We start from the raw sequence: 19382 nt of genomic DNA, 5'->3' as shown, positions 1-19382 counted from the left end.
CTCATATACCAATCAGCATTTTTTAATAATATGGTAGCATACACAAAACATAAAACATCCATTATAAACTTGTACACATAGTGTAACTAATAGCAGTATTTGCAATAGTTACATGTTTATAATGACTCCATGCCATACCAGTATTTTATCAGATCTTTCTATTTGCATTCATCTCATTAACTCTGCGACATTCTCATCTTTTCTCTTCTTAGATGTGAGGTTGGAACTGAAAACTGGACCCAATGTAACGATCACCCCATAAAGATCTGTAAATATCCGGTGTCTGGGCTGTTTGAAGGGCACTCCTTCTACTTCAGAGTCAGAGCTGTTAACTCCCATGGAATCAGCAAACCTTCTCGTATGTCTGATCCCATCACTGCAATGGACCCCACTGAGTTTGAGAGGCTTCACGGTGGGTTTAACTACACTAATACAGAGAAATGTCTAAGCTCACCTTAAAAATACAGTGTTTTGAAGTTTTGCCATGTGTCATGTTGTCATTATTGTAGTCACTATTGTTTGAAATTATAACTGTCTTCTTGTTTCTTGCTAAACAGTTATTCATGTAGAATTACAATCAGCCCTGATTTAAAGCACATAATAAAAAACACATTATGTAACTAAATTATGTCATATTGTACTTATCTCATGCTTTTATTTGGGGGCAGGTTAGACTTGTAAAATACACACTAATCAGTCTATTTTATAGCATTAGATACGGTACATGTTCAGCTCCTATATAAACAACAAATTTGTATTTAAAATGATCTCAAAAAAAGGTCACTATCAATCACAAACACATGATGATCATCTCTTTATCTTCCTCTAGCCAAAAGGCTTGGAGGAAGACTGGATATCGTGTCTTACCATGACGAAGTTGAAGGTGGGTTTGAATTGAAGTTGATACATACATTCTGATGCTCTGTTTAAACTTCAGCAGGTTGTCTTGACCATGTCTCCAAGTTGAAATGCAATGAGTTGCTGACTGGTGATTGGCTGATTAGATATTTGTGTTAAGCAATTGAACAGATGTACGCAAGGAAGCGACTGGTTCGTGTATTTGTTACGCCACATATAATATGTATTATATTTTTAACGTTTTCAGTCTTGTTTCTTTGTAGCTGAAGGAAAGCCTCCAGGTGTTCCATCAGGAATTAATGCCTCAGAAACAGACAGGACCTATGTTGTTTTGAGCTGGAAAGCCCCAGCGTACACCAGCAGCGCTCCCATGTGGTACTACATAGAAAAGGTAACAAACAATGTCATATTCTAATTCACTGACTTCCCCCTAAACAGTTGTTTATAGTTTGACGAAGCAGTAACAGCAGTTTTTTTCTCCTTTATATTATGCAGCTGCATTAACTTGTGTGCCTAAACTATTTTTACAGGTCTTCTGTATAACACATATAGAGACAAGCCTTGGAAAAAATAAAATACATTTTTAAAATGTAAACAAACTTGCTTCCATGTCTCCGTCTCTCCACAGTGCATGGCAGACAGTGGCGCATGGCAGCGCGTTAACACCCAGGTCCCTATTCGATCTCCTCGTTATGCTGTCTTTGACCTGGCAGAGGGAAAACAATATAAGTTCAGAGTTTTGTCTGCCAACATTTATGGGACCAGTGCGCCATCAGAGCCAACTGGACCTATTCAGACTCAGGAACTCAAAGGTTTGCCTCCATTTTTCCTTTCCTGTTACACAGCAGTAGTGTTTATTATTACCAATTACCAGTTGCAACACCTTTAATTGTATTTCTGTGTTACTTCACAACAAAATGTGGTGTGGGTGATCTTCTGAACTGCTTACTACAAAAAGTTTTCAATATGTCAGCTGAGAGATTTGTTTCAAATGTTTCAAACATGAAGCTGACATAAAAATTATGGTCAGGTGTAAGAGGGTTGTGGTATAGATACTGAGTAGCAGCCACTTGAAAACCAGAAGAACCTAATATAAAGTATCCTTAATTGTAATTACAGTATTATGTAGCTATTTTTTATTTATTTTTTAATCAATTGCAGGCGTACCATCCGCTCCTGGTCAGGTGATTGCGACAAGGGAAACAGACACCTCTGTCCTCATCCAATGGGCTCCTCCAAAGGAACCTAATAATTTGATTGGTTATTACATTGACCAGTGTGTGCAAGGATCCAAGAACTGGACCTCAGCCAATCACAAACCTCACAAGAACACCAAGTATGTTTCTAGCGACACACAAACACACTGTTGGGCTCAAAAATGGATTTTTTTCTCTGGCTGCTTATTACACAATGGGCTTTGTGTCACGTTTGTGTCTCTTCAGGTTTGTGGTTAGTGGTTTGACCACAGGAGAAACCTACATGTTCCGCGTCCAGGCTATCAATGAGCTGGGTCTCAGTGATGAATCCCAGGAGTCAGCACCTTTGACTGTCAAGGCTGCCCTTAGTCAGTAATGCCAAATATTTGCTCACTACTGCAGATGTTAATCATGATAACTGCCCCAAACCTTTTCATTTTAAAGAATTAAAACTCAATACTGTTCTTACAGCCACCCCATCTGCTCCTTATAACATTGCACTGCTGTACTGCGACGGCCATTCAATGATCCTGAACTGGAAGAAGCCTCTTCGCTCTGGAGGAGCAAAGATCAAAGAGTATTATGTGGACAAAAGACGTAGAGGAACAACCATGTGGAGGGAGGTTCATATCCCACCAATCACAGAGAGAGTTTATAAGGTATTTGGACTCTTTTTATAACATTCAAACATCAAAACAAACAGAAGAGGGCCACAATTTTGCATACATACTTGCATACTCTTCTTATTATATATCATACAAAAGTTAAGATACATATTATTTTATTTGGGATGGTCTGATTATTTTGTGCAAAACTGGCCTGTTCAACTCTGAAAGTGGCATGTCCATTTTGTTTAAATTGATAATGATAACTAGGATTTTAGTTAACCATGTAACATTTTATTAAAAGGTGGAGAACTTGACAGAGGGAGCAGTCTATCAGTTCCAGGTTTATGGAGCCAACCTGGCTGGTCTTGGACCAGCGTCCAAACATTCAGAAGACCTTACATGTGATGCCTGGACAATGCCAGAACCTGGTTAGTAAATTTCACTTTTTAGTGACTGACTTTAAACTCTGAGTCAAAAGTGAAGCTTTTACACTTCTAGAAAGATAAATATGGAATTGTTGTTCTTCTCCTCTCATCATCTGGCTCATATAGGCCCAGCCTATGACCTGACCTTTTGTGAAGTGAGAGATAATTCATTGGTGGTTGAGTGGCAAAAGCCTGTCTACACTGGTTCTGAACCAATCACAGGCTACCATGTTGAGTATGCCAAGAAGGGTACTGCTAACTGGATCACAGCCAATGAAAAAGCTGCCAGTCACCGCTTCCTAAAGGTGAGGGTATCACTGTTCCAATCTATGAATCATAGAGGTTATCCTCCACTGCTCATCAGAGATTTTACTCAAGCACGCAAGACAAAAGAAATTGGAATAACGCTTTTAATTTACAATATAACATATAGGTTAGACTGCTGAAACAAGTGTAAAATGCAGTGCATGACGTTTATTATGTAACAGTGTGTTTCTTCATCTTTACTGAACTTTCCCCCCCCAAAACATCAATTTTCATCCACTTTTTCCAGCACTTTATTTACCACTACCAAAACTGCAGCAGTGTAGGTACAAAAACTGTGTGACACTGACATCTAGTGGATGAACCAAGTAACTACTTGGTGAAATGGTACAAAAAGAAAATCTGTTAAAGGTGAATCACTTATGTGTGATAATGGAAAGTCAGTAAAGTAAAATAAGACAAGAATAATTATAATAATACCAAGACCATTTAGTGATCTAATAAAAATATGCTTTGAAACAATACGGATTACTCATGCATTATTAATATTTAGGGTAAGTTGCCTAAAAGAACAGGGGGAATTATAATAATAGATCCAGCTGCTGCTGGGCTAAAGGATGATATATTTTACATTCATTCACAGCACCAAGTGATCAACAAAATAAATAGTATTGTTAGATTCAGAATAGAATATGCTGTTATTATGTCATAATTTATTTACCTGTCAATTTTGCACAGGTTGAAAGTTACCACACCCATTTACAGACGTTCACACCTCCACTCCCCCTAGCAACAGATTGTCTGTTTGTGTCCTAGGTAACAGGTCTGGAGGTGGGCACTACCTATGTGTTCAGAGTGCGTGCAGTCAATGCTGCTGGAGTGGGTATGGCCTCAATGGCCTCTGACCCTGTGACTGCCAAGGCCGTGGCAGGTAACATTTAACAGCAGACAGAAACTGAATACCTTACTATTAGAATATAAGGGTATTAGAATTCATAAATATGTGTCTCCAAGTTCCTCTTTGTAAAGCATACAAAGTGCTATGGTTTTGCTTTGAGTGAGTGTTGCACTATTGTTGACAGTGGTGAAGGCAAGAGTTTAAGAGCGAGTGGACACATGTGATATCAATCCATCAAATATCAAAGCTCACATTAATAGCTGTTTAGGCTTTCTGGGCATTAACTGGAGACAAAAATGAGTCTAAAAACTATGTTTATCTGTGTATTGAAGGTTCCCAGGAGGTGTCCTGTGTGGTGGATGAGAAGTCAGGTGACATTGTTCTGTCATTCGAGTCCTGCCAGATAAACGAAGGCTCCAAGTTCATCTGGAAGAAAGATTATAAAGAAATCACAGATTTCTCTAAAGGGGTAGTGATTAAATCCGAGGGCATCCAGTAAGACCACAGTCACACACATATATAACATGCATATGGCATCAAACATTTGCATTCAATTTCAGCTTGAACAATCTCTCTGACTGTGTGTGTCTGTGTTTCTCTTCCGCCCTCCACTGCAGCTCTAAGCTGATCTTCAAGAACCCAGATAAGGAGGACTTTGGGACGTATTCTGTTTCTGTCACAAACACAGAGGGAGTGTCATCCAGCTACACAATCTCTAATGAAGGTAGGTTCAATTCATTGCTAAGTAAGGATGGCTCTGATGCTTAGGCACCCAGTCAACTGTCATGAAAAATTTGAAAATCTATAAAAGAATCTGCAACTTAGACTTAATGAAATCTCTCATGTTTATGTTTATTTGTATTCTATACTCATGGCTCATTTGCCCTTGTTGACTTATGGTAATTTGCGATGTTGCCTTTATTATCTTAATCATCTCATCGCATTAGTTTGCATTCCATATCCGTTTCCTACCTCTGTTAAACTATTGCATGCAAATACCACTCATGCCTTGATCGTGAAAATTTGAACAGCTGTAGAGCAACACCCTAATAACTACATCAAAAGCGCAGACTTGAGCTAAAATCAAAAGAAAACTGTATCGGAGAACTAAGGCAGTGTGTAGAATGCAATAAAAGATGAAAGCAGTGAGAGCATACTTAAAAACAATCAGCCTGGCATGTAGGCAACAAACAATTTCATTACACAGCTGATGATACTAGCAGAGCGCATTATTTCTCCAAGCTTGGGGCACTGAACATGTTTTACCACCAGATCTTCGTGGCAAAAGGATTTCTGTCAGAAAGCTTCACAACGCTTTTCCTTCTATTGCACCAGTTTGCTACGAGGCTATAATACGTGGCTTCCACTGATTGCTTCCCATTCGGCCTACAGTTATTCCACTGTAACTCGCAATAATTTCTGAACTTCTAGCACGCAAGGATTCATTCATTTCAGTTATATCACAGGTACTTGGTGAGGCTCCAATAATACAACAACTCATAATACAGGCTGTGTTTCAGGGTAAGCATTCAGGGCCAGTTATGAGTCACAATGTAATTTTGTTCTTTCAGCTTTGAGCTTCAGTTTTAATGTTTTTGTTCCTTGATTTTCCTCTCCCTGACTTATCTGGTACCTCATCGAAGCTAATGGTAAAATTAGACCAATGTATAAAATGTCACATGTATGATAACTGCATGTCTGTGTCTATAAAATAATGTGTCTGTGCCTTATAGAGTTGGTAAAGATGCTGGCGCTCAGTTATGATATCAGACACCCAGGTAGGTACCTTTGACTGACTCTTTCAATCTCTCTGAGTTTCTCTCTCTTTGTCCTTTTTAATCTCTTCTTTAAAACTTTCTCCTCTGAGTCTTAATCTGTCTTACCTGCTCACTTCATTTCTCGTTCTCCCTCTTTTATGCTTTTATTTTTCTTTCTTCTTCTGCCTTTGAAGATTTCTGATTTCTTTATTTTTTTAGGGGCAGATTTCTCTTTTTATTTGATCCAAAAAAAAAGAAAAAAAAGAAAAAAGTCTTACCTGCTTTTGCATCACATTGCCTAAGCTCTTCTCTTTCTCCTGTCCTCTCCTCCTTCGTCTCCTCATTAAACAAGGACAATAATGTTTTGAAACCCCTTACCCTTCCTCCCTCTTGTCCTCTAGTCATCCCGCTGAAGTCTGAGTTGGCCTATAAGATTCTGGAGAGAGGCCGAATGAGGTTCTGGCTGCAGGCTGAGGAGATTTCTTCCAATGTCACCTACAAATTCTTTGCAAACAACAAGGAACTGTCTGGAGCTGATGTAAGATACATCTTAGTTTACCCGCAGATTGTAGTCAGTTCCTACCTATGCCACTCTCCCTATGCAGTACTTGAAATTCATGGGTGTAGAAAGTCATGCAAATGGAAAATGAAGTCCGGAAAATGATATATCAGTTAGCCAGGTAGTCTTCTTTCAGCTGTAATTTTTGCGAGGCTCAAACTGAAAGGTCCCAGAGTATGGGCTAAACCATTTAAGTGAGCCTTGCAAATAAAAACAGAAGAGATGAATGATTTATATTCTAGCTTCAAGGTGAACAACCTACTTTTCTATCAAGACAATAGTTCAGTCAGCTGTTTTTAACTACACAAAAGTTATGATAGTCACAAAGTCTGTCGTCAAGTAGGCTTTTTAAAATTACAACTCTATTTTTCTGCAGCCCAACAAGATGGCTCATGACGTCGCTACAGGGATCATTGAGTTCATCATGGATCATTTCACTGAGGAGAATGAGGGGACATATACCTGCCAGATCACAGATGGAGGAGGAAAGGCACAGAGCTCACTGGTTCTGATTGGAAATGGTAAGAGGGACCAAGGTTTACTGCTGTCCTACGATCAGCCTTTCAAATGTGGTTCCAACCCAGTCGGACCCCACAAAACCTGCAGTATCCGACTACATTCAACAAAAAAAGAACAATACCCTCTGGACTGTATTTTCTTTTTTTTTTTTAAGTGGATGTGTGCAGAAAGAACTTATCACAACCTCTTATTTTTCAGCGTACTAATTAGGGGGTATGCTGTCAAGCCTAAGCCAGGAGAAACACAGACATGTAGCAGAGAGTGTATAGAATGGGCTTTTTTGTATGACAGTAGACTTAGCATCTGCTGCATTAGAGATCCCATTATGGAAATGTATTAAGCCCGTTAGTGTAGAGAAGGGTTTGAACTTCATGTCTATAGGACTCCCTAAGACTCAACTAAAGATGCTTGATTTCATAAATTATGATTCTGCTCTCATATGGGGGACCACTAAAAAAAGAATCTATAGCAACACTTTGATCTTTTAATTATTCTCCGTTTATGTGTATCTGTATGTGCACATAGCTTTCAAGGCAGCACTGGCTGAGGCTGATTTCCAGAGGAGAGAGTACATCAGAGTCAAAGAGGGTAAGAAATACAAAACATCATCCAATTTTAAGCTTGTAAGAGCTTTGTTCTTAATTTAGCCTGAGACCAGCACAACACTATGTTACCCAGGAGATAACTAATGAGTGAGCATACAGGAGAGAAGTACACTATCTTTACATAAACTCTCGAGCTGCAACCTTAAAACCACACATCAGTTAATACAGCTTATAACAAGGTTCCTCAAGTGTTTTGTAAAAGCTTATGTCCATTTTCAAGGCTTCCTCTCATGTTTCCTTTCACTACAGGCCCCCACTTTAGTGAGTTTCTATCACTTCAGATTGGGGATGACTGCTCTGTCACTTTGGTTTGCAAGGTAAACACAGTGGTACTCGATATTTATTGAATATTTACAGTCTGACAAATGGGAGGCTCACTTACTGAGCAGATATTCTATGGAGACTAAGTGTGGATGCCACAGTGCTGCGTAATGATAAGGTCCAGACAGATAATAACTCGAATTGTCACGGTCTTTCCTGCCCTTGTTAGAATGAAGTATATTATCAAGAACATTTTAAAATTAAAGTGGCCGTTTATATGCTCGGGGACAGTTAAGTTGACATCAGCATATCTTTGATTTATGCAGAGATATAGTAAATATATGCATTCATTATTTGACTGTTGAGTATCAAAACAGAGCAAGCTTAAACATCAACCAGTTTTCAGAAAAATGCTCTACTTCTAATATGGGATCATTTAGGGTATAATATGTTGCAGAAAAATATAAACAGCCTCAAGTTTTTTTTGGTTGAAAGACAGGATTTACATTTTAATCCATCAAGTGGGTGAGAATTACTGCAAAAAGTTGATGAGGTACAGTTATGTGCTAACATTTGGGAACCTCTGGTTGACTTGTTGACTTTTGTAGGCAAGAATAAGTGTACTTGTCCTGCAGCAAACAGGCATTTTAAATAACCCCTTCTTCAAATGCTAATGCACTCTTACCATATAGTTCATTAACTAAACAGCCAAGCATTAAACTGTGTTTTACCATTTTCTCCGATTAGTATTATTTTTATATTCAGAAAACAAAAGCACCAATGCATTAACATTTAAGAGATTTGTTTTTCACTTTAATCCGTTTGCTGCAGGCATTTGCTTCCTTTGTCTTTCAAAAGCCTCGTCGACATCTCTTGCTCTTCCTAAACTACCACATAAACAAGACTTTATATACAGCACATCACTGGTCATCTGGATTTGCATTGTTCGATGAATTGTATAAAATATAAAGTGTGTGTGTGACAATAAAACTTCACTTCCTGTTTTTCGAAAATAATAATATGCAATTTTTATTGATTTTAACAGGTTGCTAACTTGAAGAAGGAATCAGTGTTTCACTGGTTTAGAGAAGACACGGAGATCATCCCGGATGTAAAACCTGACCTGGGATCAGGAGTCTGTAAACTGCCAATTAAAGAGGTAAGAGCACACTGTGGCACTAAAGACTATGTTTTTGTTTTTTCCCAACGCTGTCCTCATGGTGTGTTCAAAATTGACAAATCTGCATTCCCTATGTTGCACTGTTTCTTCTCCAGTTTTCACTGAAGACAGCAGGAATTTACAAAGCCACCATCAGTGATGACAGAGGAAAAGATATGAGCCAAATAAACATTTCTGGAAAAGGTAAACATGTTCTCTATTTTTGCAGTTCATCTTACCGCTTAATAAAAATGACAAGTTCACTGTCTGGATAGTTAGCTTGATGTCTTACTGAGCAAGTATAATTGTTTAACTACAGTGTATTATTCTTACAAAAAGAATAAATAAAATGCTTGACATGGGGAAAAAATGTATAATGTTATAAACTGTTTATTTTTTTTACTGATTTTTCCTCAAAAGCAGCAGGATACAAAGTAGATATATTACCATACTGAAAAACAATTGTTCCTATTTTTTCTAAACAAAACCACAACACAAGAAAAAAGGAAATAATAAAAAAGCCTCGGTCTACAAATTACATCTTGAATGATTCATAAATTATGATTGGTGCCAAAACTGTTAAAATTAGTCAAAAACATTTTTTGTCAATTCCAAAAGGCAGCTCCCCTCCAAAAATATCTCATCTCCCTTTTTTATTCTACGTGTCACTTGTTTGAATGTAACTATTTTGCATGCAGTTTGATCTGCTATCCAAAATAGCTCAGATTGCTTGATTTCCAGTGCGTTAATATTGTTTTACATCCTGATGTCATAGCCAGTGGGACCCATAACCTCTTCATTTCACTGATATTATCTGGTAACAGACCCAGAACACTTAAAACTGTGAGTAAAACAACTGATTCAATAGGTATAATAGCTTCCCAGAATAACACTTCATTTAAAAAACAAAAAAGAACAAAAAACAAAACCCCACTTTCTCAAATTTCTCACAGATGTTGATGTGCCTAAGTTTAATATGTTTGATATGTGAAGATGTTTATATATGAATTAACTGAGACTGAGCTTCACATGAACAAGTATGCCAAGAAACAATCTGGTGAAAGTGTACCTCACAAAACAAATGCAGGTATTTACACTGTTTCACTATGTTGGGTTGGGAAACCATAGAGTAACAGATTCCCATGTTTTCATTAAACCTTCCTTACTGAGCTCTGAATGCAGCCACCAGAGAGCAGCATCATGCCTTTCCATCCTCTTGGCTCCGTCTCTGACCCCGTGTTCCTCTGCCTTTCTTCTAGTCTTTGACGATGCCATAAACAAGCTCAGCCAACTGGCTGGTAAGTCGCTGCATTCTGCACACAGACACACACACCAATAATCTCATAAAGAGACATCCATGTTAAAAACGGTACGACACACCACCAGCACCACCCTCTACCCACTGTAGGCATCCAGTTCAAATTATCTAACTTTAACATGGCACCATCAAACCCCAGTGATGAGAGATTTGGTAGATCCGTCATCAGGCTGATATGGGTCTTGTTTTAAAAACCCTCTGCTACATACACACACACACTTATCAGCGTGTGGCAGAAGTTGTCATGCTGGAAGCATTTGGCCATCATGCCATCATGTGGTGAAATCACTTTAAAATTCCACTGCGCTGTCACAGTGACAGTGTGGAGGAGCATCTTACTCCTATTTTAAGAGACAGTCACTTGACAGCTCTGCAGCAACTGTTCAAGAGGGTTCATTACTGTGATAATGGGAAACCATGGTGATGTGACCAGGTGGATGACACACTTGCCCACTTGTAATGTGCAGTGAGGAAAATCCGACACAGACATTGTGGAGTATAAAATGCCCTTTTAGGTATAACGGCTTAAAAAAAAAAAAAAGTTAATAAAACCTGTCATGGTTGAAGTGCTTTACTGAGTGCCAGGATATAAACAATCTGCTCTTTGCTTCATTAGCAGAATTTTCCTCTCCAAGCTGGACAAAAGGGAATTTCAAAATAGATCCTACAAATGGCTGAAAATGGAAGTTTGTTTTTATTCAATTAATTCATCTCTGCATGCAGTAGCTTTCACAGCATAGTGAGGTCACAGAGTCCAGCAGCTGCAGGAAAACATGTATTTTACTTTGATTTCAAACGTGGTCCTCACAACCTCCATCGCCTCTATTACCTCCTCCAGGAGCCAGTGCAGCAGAGCTTGTGATAAACTGCACAGCAACAGGCATTCAGCTGCAGTGTCACATGAAGTATTACACCTCAGAGATGAACATCACCTGGTATCATGGGTAAGGAATTAGATTAAACACAGAATTAACACCGCCTCACAAATACAAACATAATACCAAATAGTTGGAGTACGAAGATGAAGGTAAGGAACGGAGGAAGAAAATACGCATAACTCCAGTATTTGTAGTCCTGGTAGTTGTTTTACTAGAGTATTCTTTTAAGTCCACCTATAAACATGCTGACCACAAACGCATTATTCTGGTTTTCCCTCAAGTTAAACTGCCGCGAGTGGGAAAAACAATAAGCCGCATAATAAAACTTCTGATGGGCTATTGGCAAGTGGTTTCATTATCCCTGTTATTGCAGTAAAATTGCCCCGTTTTGTGACAGAAATCACACAGCTATTATTTTCTATAGAGAAGGAAGGCTTTTCTGCACTTAAAAGCACTCCAGTTCACTCCAGAGATTATAAAATGTTAAAAAAAAAATGGGTTCATGAAAGAAAAAGTGGAAAGAACAATGAAGTAAAACTGAATAAAAATTATGAAGCTTTTATTTTAAAACATCTCACTGTCTTTTCTGTGGGTTTGTGTAAGAGCAAGAGGTCGGCATGACATTAGCGAGGCATGTAAATATGATTTTCATTTACCTCACTCGCTCAAAAAGAAACCCCCACCACACAAACACACACACTAACCTCTCTTTTCTTCTCCTCAGTGAGACTAAACTCTCCCACAGTGACAAGATTGTGATTGGTGGAACCCCGGCTATGGCAACAATGGAGGTATTATCATCTTTTATACAAAGCTGAACAGTATATGCTTCGGAGGAATCTCACACATCAGTAGCTTTATGACAGTAAAGCACCTCAGACATTGGTGCTGCTGCTCGTCTGTGTTGCTTGTAGAAGTCCTCAAAGTGTCTTTGCAGAGACGAGGAAACTTTGAGATAAATTAAAGGGATAATCACAAGGGAAAGCTAATGAATAAAAATGGTTTAAAATTCATTAAAGTTGATTAAGTAGCGTGTCTTCCGATCGTTTTGTCAGAAAGCTTTATAATTGTAATTAGCCTACCTGTTAAATTAATCTCATTTTAAATCATAGCTCAAAACACACAAAGCAGAAATAAATACCAAGACACTGAGTTGATGCCTCTGCCGTCATGTGGCTGATCATTTTTTTGCTGATTGATTCACAGGTAGTTGAACCAGTGGAGAAGGACAAGGGCAAGTACTCCATCGTGATCACTGACCCTGAAAACTCACATAAACGCACACTGGACCTCAGCGGTGATGGTCAGTACTTTCAGTACTTTTCCTCTCTTATTTCCTTCCCTCCAGAGTCAATTCCTGTTTTTATCGATAACTCTGTAAAAAGAGGGTAGAAAATAACACAGTCACTTGTTTTTATGGCTGTCTTTCAGCGTGTAGTCTCTCTGGTTATACTTCAGCTAGTCTTTGAGTATGAAAGTCTCCAGTTTCATACTGCTGCTTGTGAGTTACATACATTTGAGTGTGGATCGGATTACATACACAACAATGCAAAAGTCTTGAGCTACTCTTTATTTCCCTAATCGTTTGAAAGACAGAAAGCTTTGAAAAGTTTTTCTTTGGACATTAGCTGCTTTTCACTCATTTTCTGGCTAATTATAGAGGAATGGTTTTTTTGGTTTAAACCACCCAACACTGACCTATGTATCATTCAAGCATAAAAATGGCCACCAACTCAACGGTTGAAGCAGTTTTGTGTCTACACATAACAGAAAAATTAGCAAAGAACCATTTTTAAATTGTACCTTTAATAATTACTGCGGCTCAAAACTTTTGCACAGCACTGTATGGAAAAAATCTCCATTAAAACTTCTCAAATTAACTTTTTTGATTTATGACACATTCATGAGTGTTATAACTGAAAGGTGCATTCCTGTATTACCACCATTTTAAAACTATTAATTTCTTTAAAAAAATGTTACCATGTTCATTAGCAGGAAAAGGGAAAGATTCTGTTTTGATATTATAAAGACTATTTTGGTTCTAGGTGTGTCTAAATTTAAAGGAAAGTAAACTGGCATGTGCTGTGACAGTGACTGTTTTCTGTTTTTGTGTTTAACAGTATATGAGAAAGCCTTTGCAGAGTTCCAGAAACTAAAGTAAGACTATATTCTCAAAGCTGTTTTCTTTTTTTTTAATCTTGTGCCTTTATGTGTCAGACTGGCTCGCCTAATGATGAATCACTGCTTCCTTCACATTTGCTTCATAACTGTGAGTTTGACATCTAATAGTTCAAAGTAATGATTTCCCAGGCTACACTGTGTTCACATACAGAAAACAATAGTCTTGTTTTCCTGCTTCAAATAATGTAAAGAATGAGGTTTTCTATAAATACACGTATATTCGACTCTCTCGTTCTGATTGTATTTGAATAGTAAAACATCTATTGGAAATTTCATTAACATTTGTTTCTCCACATTTCAAACAGTGCAAAGCCTTCAGATCATTTGAGACACTGCAGAAGGATTGTATGAGCCTTTGTAACCACTATATGCTCAGTGTTAATCAGTGTAGATCCATGCATTGATTAGACTTGTCACTTTAAAATATCAGTGCACTCCTAACTCCAAACTGCTACACTAAAACTAACTGCTTGTTTTGAATATTTTAGTTGTTTAATTAGCCTGTGCTTTGCCCTGTAAGGACCTGTGCAAGTCTGACTCAGGATTTAATCCCAGAATAAAGTTATGATTTTCAGATTAGGTCACTATATTATTTGATGACTTATTCTCCTTTTTCTGTGACTGAAGAAACTGTGTGTATGCTTTAAATCACTGCTGCATGAATGTAGCATGCTGCAAATCGAATCAGACGCTTCCCTGGCACTATTGCATGACCAGAATCTAAAGAGCTCCAAGAGGTGTAAAACTTCTGCATGCAAGTATGGTTTTTTTTCACCTACAGCTACAGTTTTGAAAAGTCTTGTTAAATCACTGCAACTCGAGTTGCATAAATGATCAATACAGCATTAGGAAAAATTACCCTGCATCTTTAAGTTGAGCAAATTCAAAAACTCCAAGGCTGGCTGTCTGGAAAGAGTCCAGCGCATTATAATTTGAGATAAAAATCTTGGTTAAAAATAGAAGCAGTCAGGTAGCAGAGATCCTTTGGGGTCTGTCGGCTAATTGGGCCAAAGCAAACCCCACACCCACACACACATTTTGCAAATCCTTTTAGGAAAGGGATTGAGACTGCAAACACTAAACACTGCATGCAGTGTGGAAACCATCCAAATCCCTTTTCCAATTAACATTCAAAGAGAGACATTTAAGCACAAGACTTTACAAACACATTGAAACAAGTGACACGCTGTTACCCTTTTGATTGAGCATCAACTTGCCAAGAGGAGAGCAGAGTTTCCCCAACCATCTGGTCCTGTGGCTGACCTCTGGTCCTGCCATGCTGCTCCAACAGCCCTCACATAACAATATCATTTTTCCCCAGGAAATATACATGAAACTCCTGAAGTAAACAATATTAAAAGGAGGTTTGGCTGTAAATCTAAAGCACCTTGTAGCACACCATCTGACCACTGTTAGTTAACCGAAAGGAAAAAGAAAAAAAACAAAGAAAAAATGATGTGTGGTCAGAGCCAGGTAATGAAAGCTAACCAGAAACGACTTGGCTAAAGTAAAACTTGAACTAAATAAAGATTTGCTAGTGACAATAATAATACAAAACTGCTTTGATTTTTCAGGGCCGAGGCATACGCTGAGAAGAGTAAGTTTATCCTCCTGTTCTCCTTTATATAATAGCTTAATATAATAAACAATAGGAATAACCTAGAATGTTAACAACTGTTTGTTTTAGACCGTGGTAAGGTGGTGGGAGGACTGCCTGATGTGGTCACCATTATGGAAAAGAAGGTAGGCGTGCAAGTGTGTGAAACTGCATGCTTTTGGTCTCATTTTGCTAATAGGTATTTTTTATGCTTTCTGTAGACTTTGAGTTTAACATGTACAGTGTGTGGAGACCCCAAACCTCAGGTGTCATGGCTGAAGAACGGATCGGAAGTCGAGCCTGATGATCAGGTAAATGTGTAAATGTGTTATTGGAGTTATGTCAAAATAAATTTCACAACTTGTTTTCAGCTAATTAAATTGTGTTTGCAAGTCACATATACAACCAGTTCATATTCAGACGGGGCTTTGTACTTTTATTTGATTCCTTCCCGATAAATACTGCCTTATTCTCTGACTCTGTTTAACCTCTTCAGAAACTCAACTCCTCCCCTCCTGTCTCATGATTAATTGTCTCATTAACCATACACAATTACAACATAATGTTTCTATTAACTTGTCTTGTGGAAATTTCACACTCAGTATGTGTCTACTAAAATATGCTTCATGATATCATGACTCCAGATTCATTTGATCAGATAATGTCTGTTCAAAAGTCAATGTCTATAATACTTACCATGATATTAAAACCAGTATTCATATAAAATAATAGCAGTAATTAAAAAACTATTTCTGGTAATACTGAAAGTGGTAATGAAGTACTTTCTAAAAAGCATGCTTCATGTATATTTAAATTAGTACAAATGATTAGTAGTAATAAAATGCACAATACCCCAAAACCATTGATATGCTTTAGTTCCTTGTTAGGAACTTCATGAATGTGATGTTGTCCCTATTGTGTCAAAGCCCTTTTTATACATTCATCAGCCACTTTAGTAGGTACACCGATTCAAGAAATTATTAAAGTAAATATTTAATCAGCCAATGGCAGCAACGCCGTACATTTAGGCATGTAGGGGGATCAAAAGGGGGAAGAAAGGTGAGACTTTGAATGTACATGAGCAGGGTTATTTGTGACAGACGAGCTAGTCTAAGTATTCTGATCAAAAATAGAAGATCAACAATGGAGTACGTTTGGGATGTGGTGGAGCATGAGATTAGCAGCATGATGCCATCATGTCGATATGAAACAAAATCCCTGATGAATGTTTTAAGCATCTTGCTAAAGATGTTATGGCTGAAGACAACAGGATCCAATCCAAAACTAGCAACGTATACCTAATCAAGTGGCAGGTGAGTGTATTTACCACTGAGAGCACCAAGATTCAGGAAACTACACTACGCTTCTATACTGACCCCAAAGTCAGTATTATCAGCACAATCCTAGATCAGTAACGGAACAACTCTACCCCTCATAACTCATTAACCTACTTGCCAACCAGAGTACAGTAAGTCTACAGTCTGTCGTTAGTCAACGAAAGCTCTTTCAATAGCATCAGAATCCTGCAGCTTCTACCAGCTTTGAAGATTTAAGTTTGAGAAACCCCGGTCCAGGAGGAATTTGTGTTCAAGTTTTCTCCTTTATTCATTCCCTCACCTGCTAATAATCTGTCTAAAACAAGAAGCGAGGCCCTTGTTGATGAGTTTTCCAAACCTCTAGAGTGTCTCTCATGCACTTAGTTACAACAGAGGCTTCTCAGGATGCATGAAGATAAATGAAAAACAAACATGAACATAAGAAGATCCAGAGAATTTTATATCTAATCCTCATGTTTGACTCTGGAAGTACACAGCATGTCAATTCGAGTAGTGTAATAAGCAGAAGTTACTATTTTTTAGACATTTTGTCAGATTTTATAATATCTGTATCACAGAAATGACTGTAATTAGAATATTTTTTCCCTGAATAATACACAGCTTAACCTACATTGGTCTAGTAAATTAATGCATTTAACCAAGAACACATAGCATGCTAATGGCTACCATTTTTAGGATTTTAATCTACTAGACCGTTTTATTTCTTGTAATTAAAAGGCAAGTGTTTCTCTTAATAATGTAATTAACCTGCTGAAAGTACCACTCCATAAAATGTATAAATGTCCAGACCTTACAAGTGAGTGAGCAGGTACAAGAGGCAATTTAAAATGTTGGGCTCTTGTCTGCACCACTCGTAGTACATGGTACAATTCAGAATAAAGTACTCTGTGTAGACTAGAGTATCAGAGACAATATACAGTAGGTTTTTTTTTGGGTGGTCTAAAAAAATATGGATGGGGCACATCTGTATTGCTTTTCAATTCAATTTCACCATACTTTGGTTGAGCGTGGTTGAGTGCAGCAGAACAGATAAGACAGGAATACATCATTAGTCCCTTTGTCCATTCAGCCCATGCACCAGTGCTCAGCTTTTGCTCATGCTGCCACTTTGAGTAAGGCATTTTAAAGAATAAATCATGCTAAACTCCCTCCACTGGCTTTCTCACTTTTTTTTAACCTCTGAATTCATTTCCCAGTATGTGGTCTCCCTGGACCAGGGCAAGTTTGCCAGTCTGACGATCAAAGGCGTTTCCATGGAGGATTCTGGCAGATATACCATGATTGTCCAGAATAAATATGGAGGAGAGTCTGTGGATATAGTGGTGAGTGTTGCCGCTGTGTAACACAAATGACTGAATTTACTCTGAGCCGTCATCTGCAGCAGAAATATTTTCTTTCCATTGGTGCCCAACATGGGGATATATTTTGATCGCAGCAGCACAAAAACCTTACACGGGCCTGATATTTGACCTTGTTACTTTTGCTCACCCTGATTTTGACAGAATTAATATAAAATAATACAAAATCCAAATTTCTCTAAAATTAAAAATACCTAAATAATTTCTATTGATGATACAATGTGCTGCAGCCCTTTAAACAATCCTTTTGTGTTCACCACTGTAGTAAATGCACGTATGGGTATTAACATTATGTCCTTGTCTCGCTATTTTTATCTCCAGGTCAGTGTGTATCGCCATGGGGAGAAAATCCCTGAGGCAAAACCAACTCTGACCCCTAAAACAATCATCCCACCTAAATTACCAATCGAGATCCCTCAGCCTAAGACTCAGCCTGCTCCGAGCGCTGCCCCTTCAACTCCTAGCCCTGCCGCTCCTAAGGCAGCACTGGGAAGAGGGGTGAAGAGTCCTACTCCAAGTCGGAGGAAGTGAAAAGCAAGGCAGAAGAAACGCAATCACTGGTGCACAATTAGAACACACATAGCTGAGAAGCCTTTATTGGTGTTCTCTATCTGGACTGAAATGGAGCTAATACTCTTTGCATTAAATTAGAGCATCAAGAAAACCCTGACACATGAAATAAATCTTGCAATTGTGATGGAAAGAAAAAAATTGTTTCAATGTGAAATCATTGTATAAAATCAGCAAAATTATACTAGAATAATAAAAAGCTAGGCACTATCTAAACATGAGGAAATTAGAAATTAATTGAAATGAACTCGAATAAAGCTACAAATTGAATAAAACTTTCTGAAGAAAGAGTGAAATGTGTTTTAAATTCATTCTTGAAGTGTACAAATGACACCGCATGCAGTATAATTAAATATTAAATGGCTTGCAAATTACAGGAACATTGCCCAAAGTTAACTGACTTGAAGCCTCGATGCACCTTGGCACACTATTTCATATTTATCATAGTTAGGGGGAGTTTAACAGGTTAGTCAAAACTTTTCCATAGGTATTAAATTGGGTTAAAGTCTAGTAAGTACAAATCCCAAAGGAGACCAGTAAACATTAATTTCATGCCCTATGGATGTGGGTATTGTCCCCTGTAACCACGTGACCCATCCATCTTTGTTGTCATGCCACCAAAATACCCCCACAGCATACCAAAACCATGGGATCCCCTCACTGTAGAGTTTAAGAGCTTTCTCTTTAAATTCTTATCTGTGTCACAGAATATTTCAAGTAAACCAGAGAGATGGTCTGCTCCATCAAGGATTACTCTAAACATAGTTTAAAAAAAATGCTGTGTTATGTTACAAAGTTGCTAGGGCCACTAGCTTTGACATGCCCTCACATCACTAACCTGCTGACTATTACCTGCATTTTTGATGGTGTCTAGCACCAGATGTTCTTGGTATAATCACATACACACCACTCCCATTTGCCTTTGATTATGGGGCTGAGGCAAGTTTCATTATGAGCCAGTGGAGAGAGGTGCGCCCTTCTTGTCTATATTTTTCTGAATATGATCAGTGGTTTGGCTCAGTCTCACAGTCATT

General features: G+C 38.1%; 1 protein-coding gene across 2 annotated transcripts in view; it reads left to right on the top strand.

Moving 5' to 3' along the window:
- Positions 1-18644, top strand: part of myom2b (myomesin 2b) — a 40895-nt gene extending 22251 nt beyond the window's left edge. For both annotated transcript variants that reach the window (XM_082532654.1, XM_082532653.1), the window contains exons 11-39: positions 213-412; positions 830-883; positions 1122-1249; positions 1487-1670; positions 2020-2194; positions 2301-2422; positions 2526-2713; positions 2964-3090; positions 3214-3392; positions 4168-4282; positions 4582-4744; positions 4867-4973; positions 5983-6027; positions 6408-6544; positions 6942-7086; positions 7610-7672; positions 7939-8006; positions 8996-9109; positions 9226-9313; positions 10369-10407; positions 11266-11371; positions 12030-12096; positions 12512-12608; positions 13426-13462; positions 15061-15083; positions 15174-15229; positions 15305-15394; positions 17617-17742; positions 18100-18644. In XM_082532654.1, the coding sequence (XP_082388780.1) occupies positions 213-412; positions 830-883; positions 1122-1249; positions 1487-1670; positions 2020-2194; positions 2301-2422; positions 2526-2713; positions 2964-3090; positions 3214-3392; positions 4168-4282; positions 4582-4744; positions 4867-4973; positions 5983-6027; positions 6408-6544; positions 6942-7086; positions 7610-7672; positions 7939-8006; positions 8996-9109; positions 9226-9313; positions 10369-10407; positions 11266-11371; positions 12030-12096; positions 12512-12608; positions 13426-13462; positions 15061-15083; positions 15174-15229; positions 15305-15394; positions 17617-17742; positions 18100-18309 (3253 nt within the window). In that variant the 3' untranslated portion in view covers positions 18310-18644. The remainder of the gene's footprint in view (positions 1-212; positions 413-829; positions 884-1121; positions 1250-1486; positions 1671-2019; positions 2195-2300; positions 2423-2525; positions 2714-2963; positions 3091-3213; positions 3393-4167; positions 4283-4581; positions 4745-4866; positions 4974-5982; positions 6028-6407; positions 6545-6941; positions 7087-7609; positions 7673-7938; positions 8007-8995; positions 9110-9225; positions 9314-10368; positions 10408-11265; positions 11372-12029; positions 12097-12511; positions 12609-13425; positions 13463-15060; positions 15084-15173; positions 15230-15304; positions 15395-17616; positions 17743-18099) is intronic.
- The last annotated feature ends 738 nt before the right edge of the window (positions 18645-19382 follow it).

This window comes from Aulonocara stuartgranti, assembly GCF_965226115.1.
Source record: "Aulonocara stuartgranti genome assembly, chromosome: 1".
Lineage (NCBI taxonomy): Eukaryota > Metazoa > Chordata > Actinopteri > Cichliformes > Cichlidae > Aulonocara > Aulonocara stuartgranti.
The sequence above is the reverse complement of the archived record's forward strand: the minus strand, read 5'-3'. Positions and strand labels throughout refer to the sequence as shown.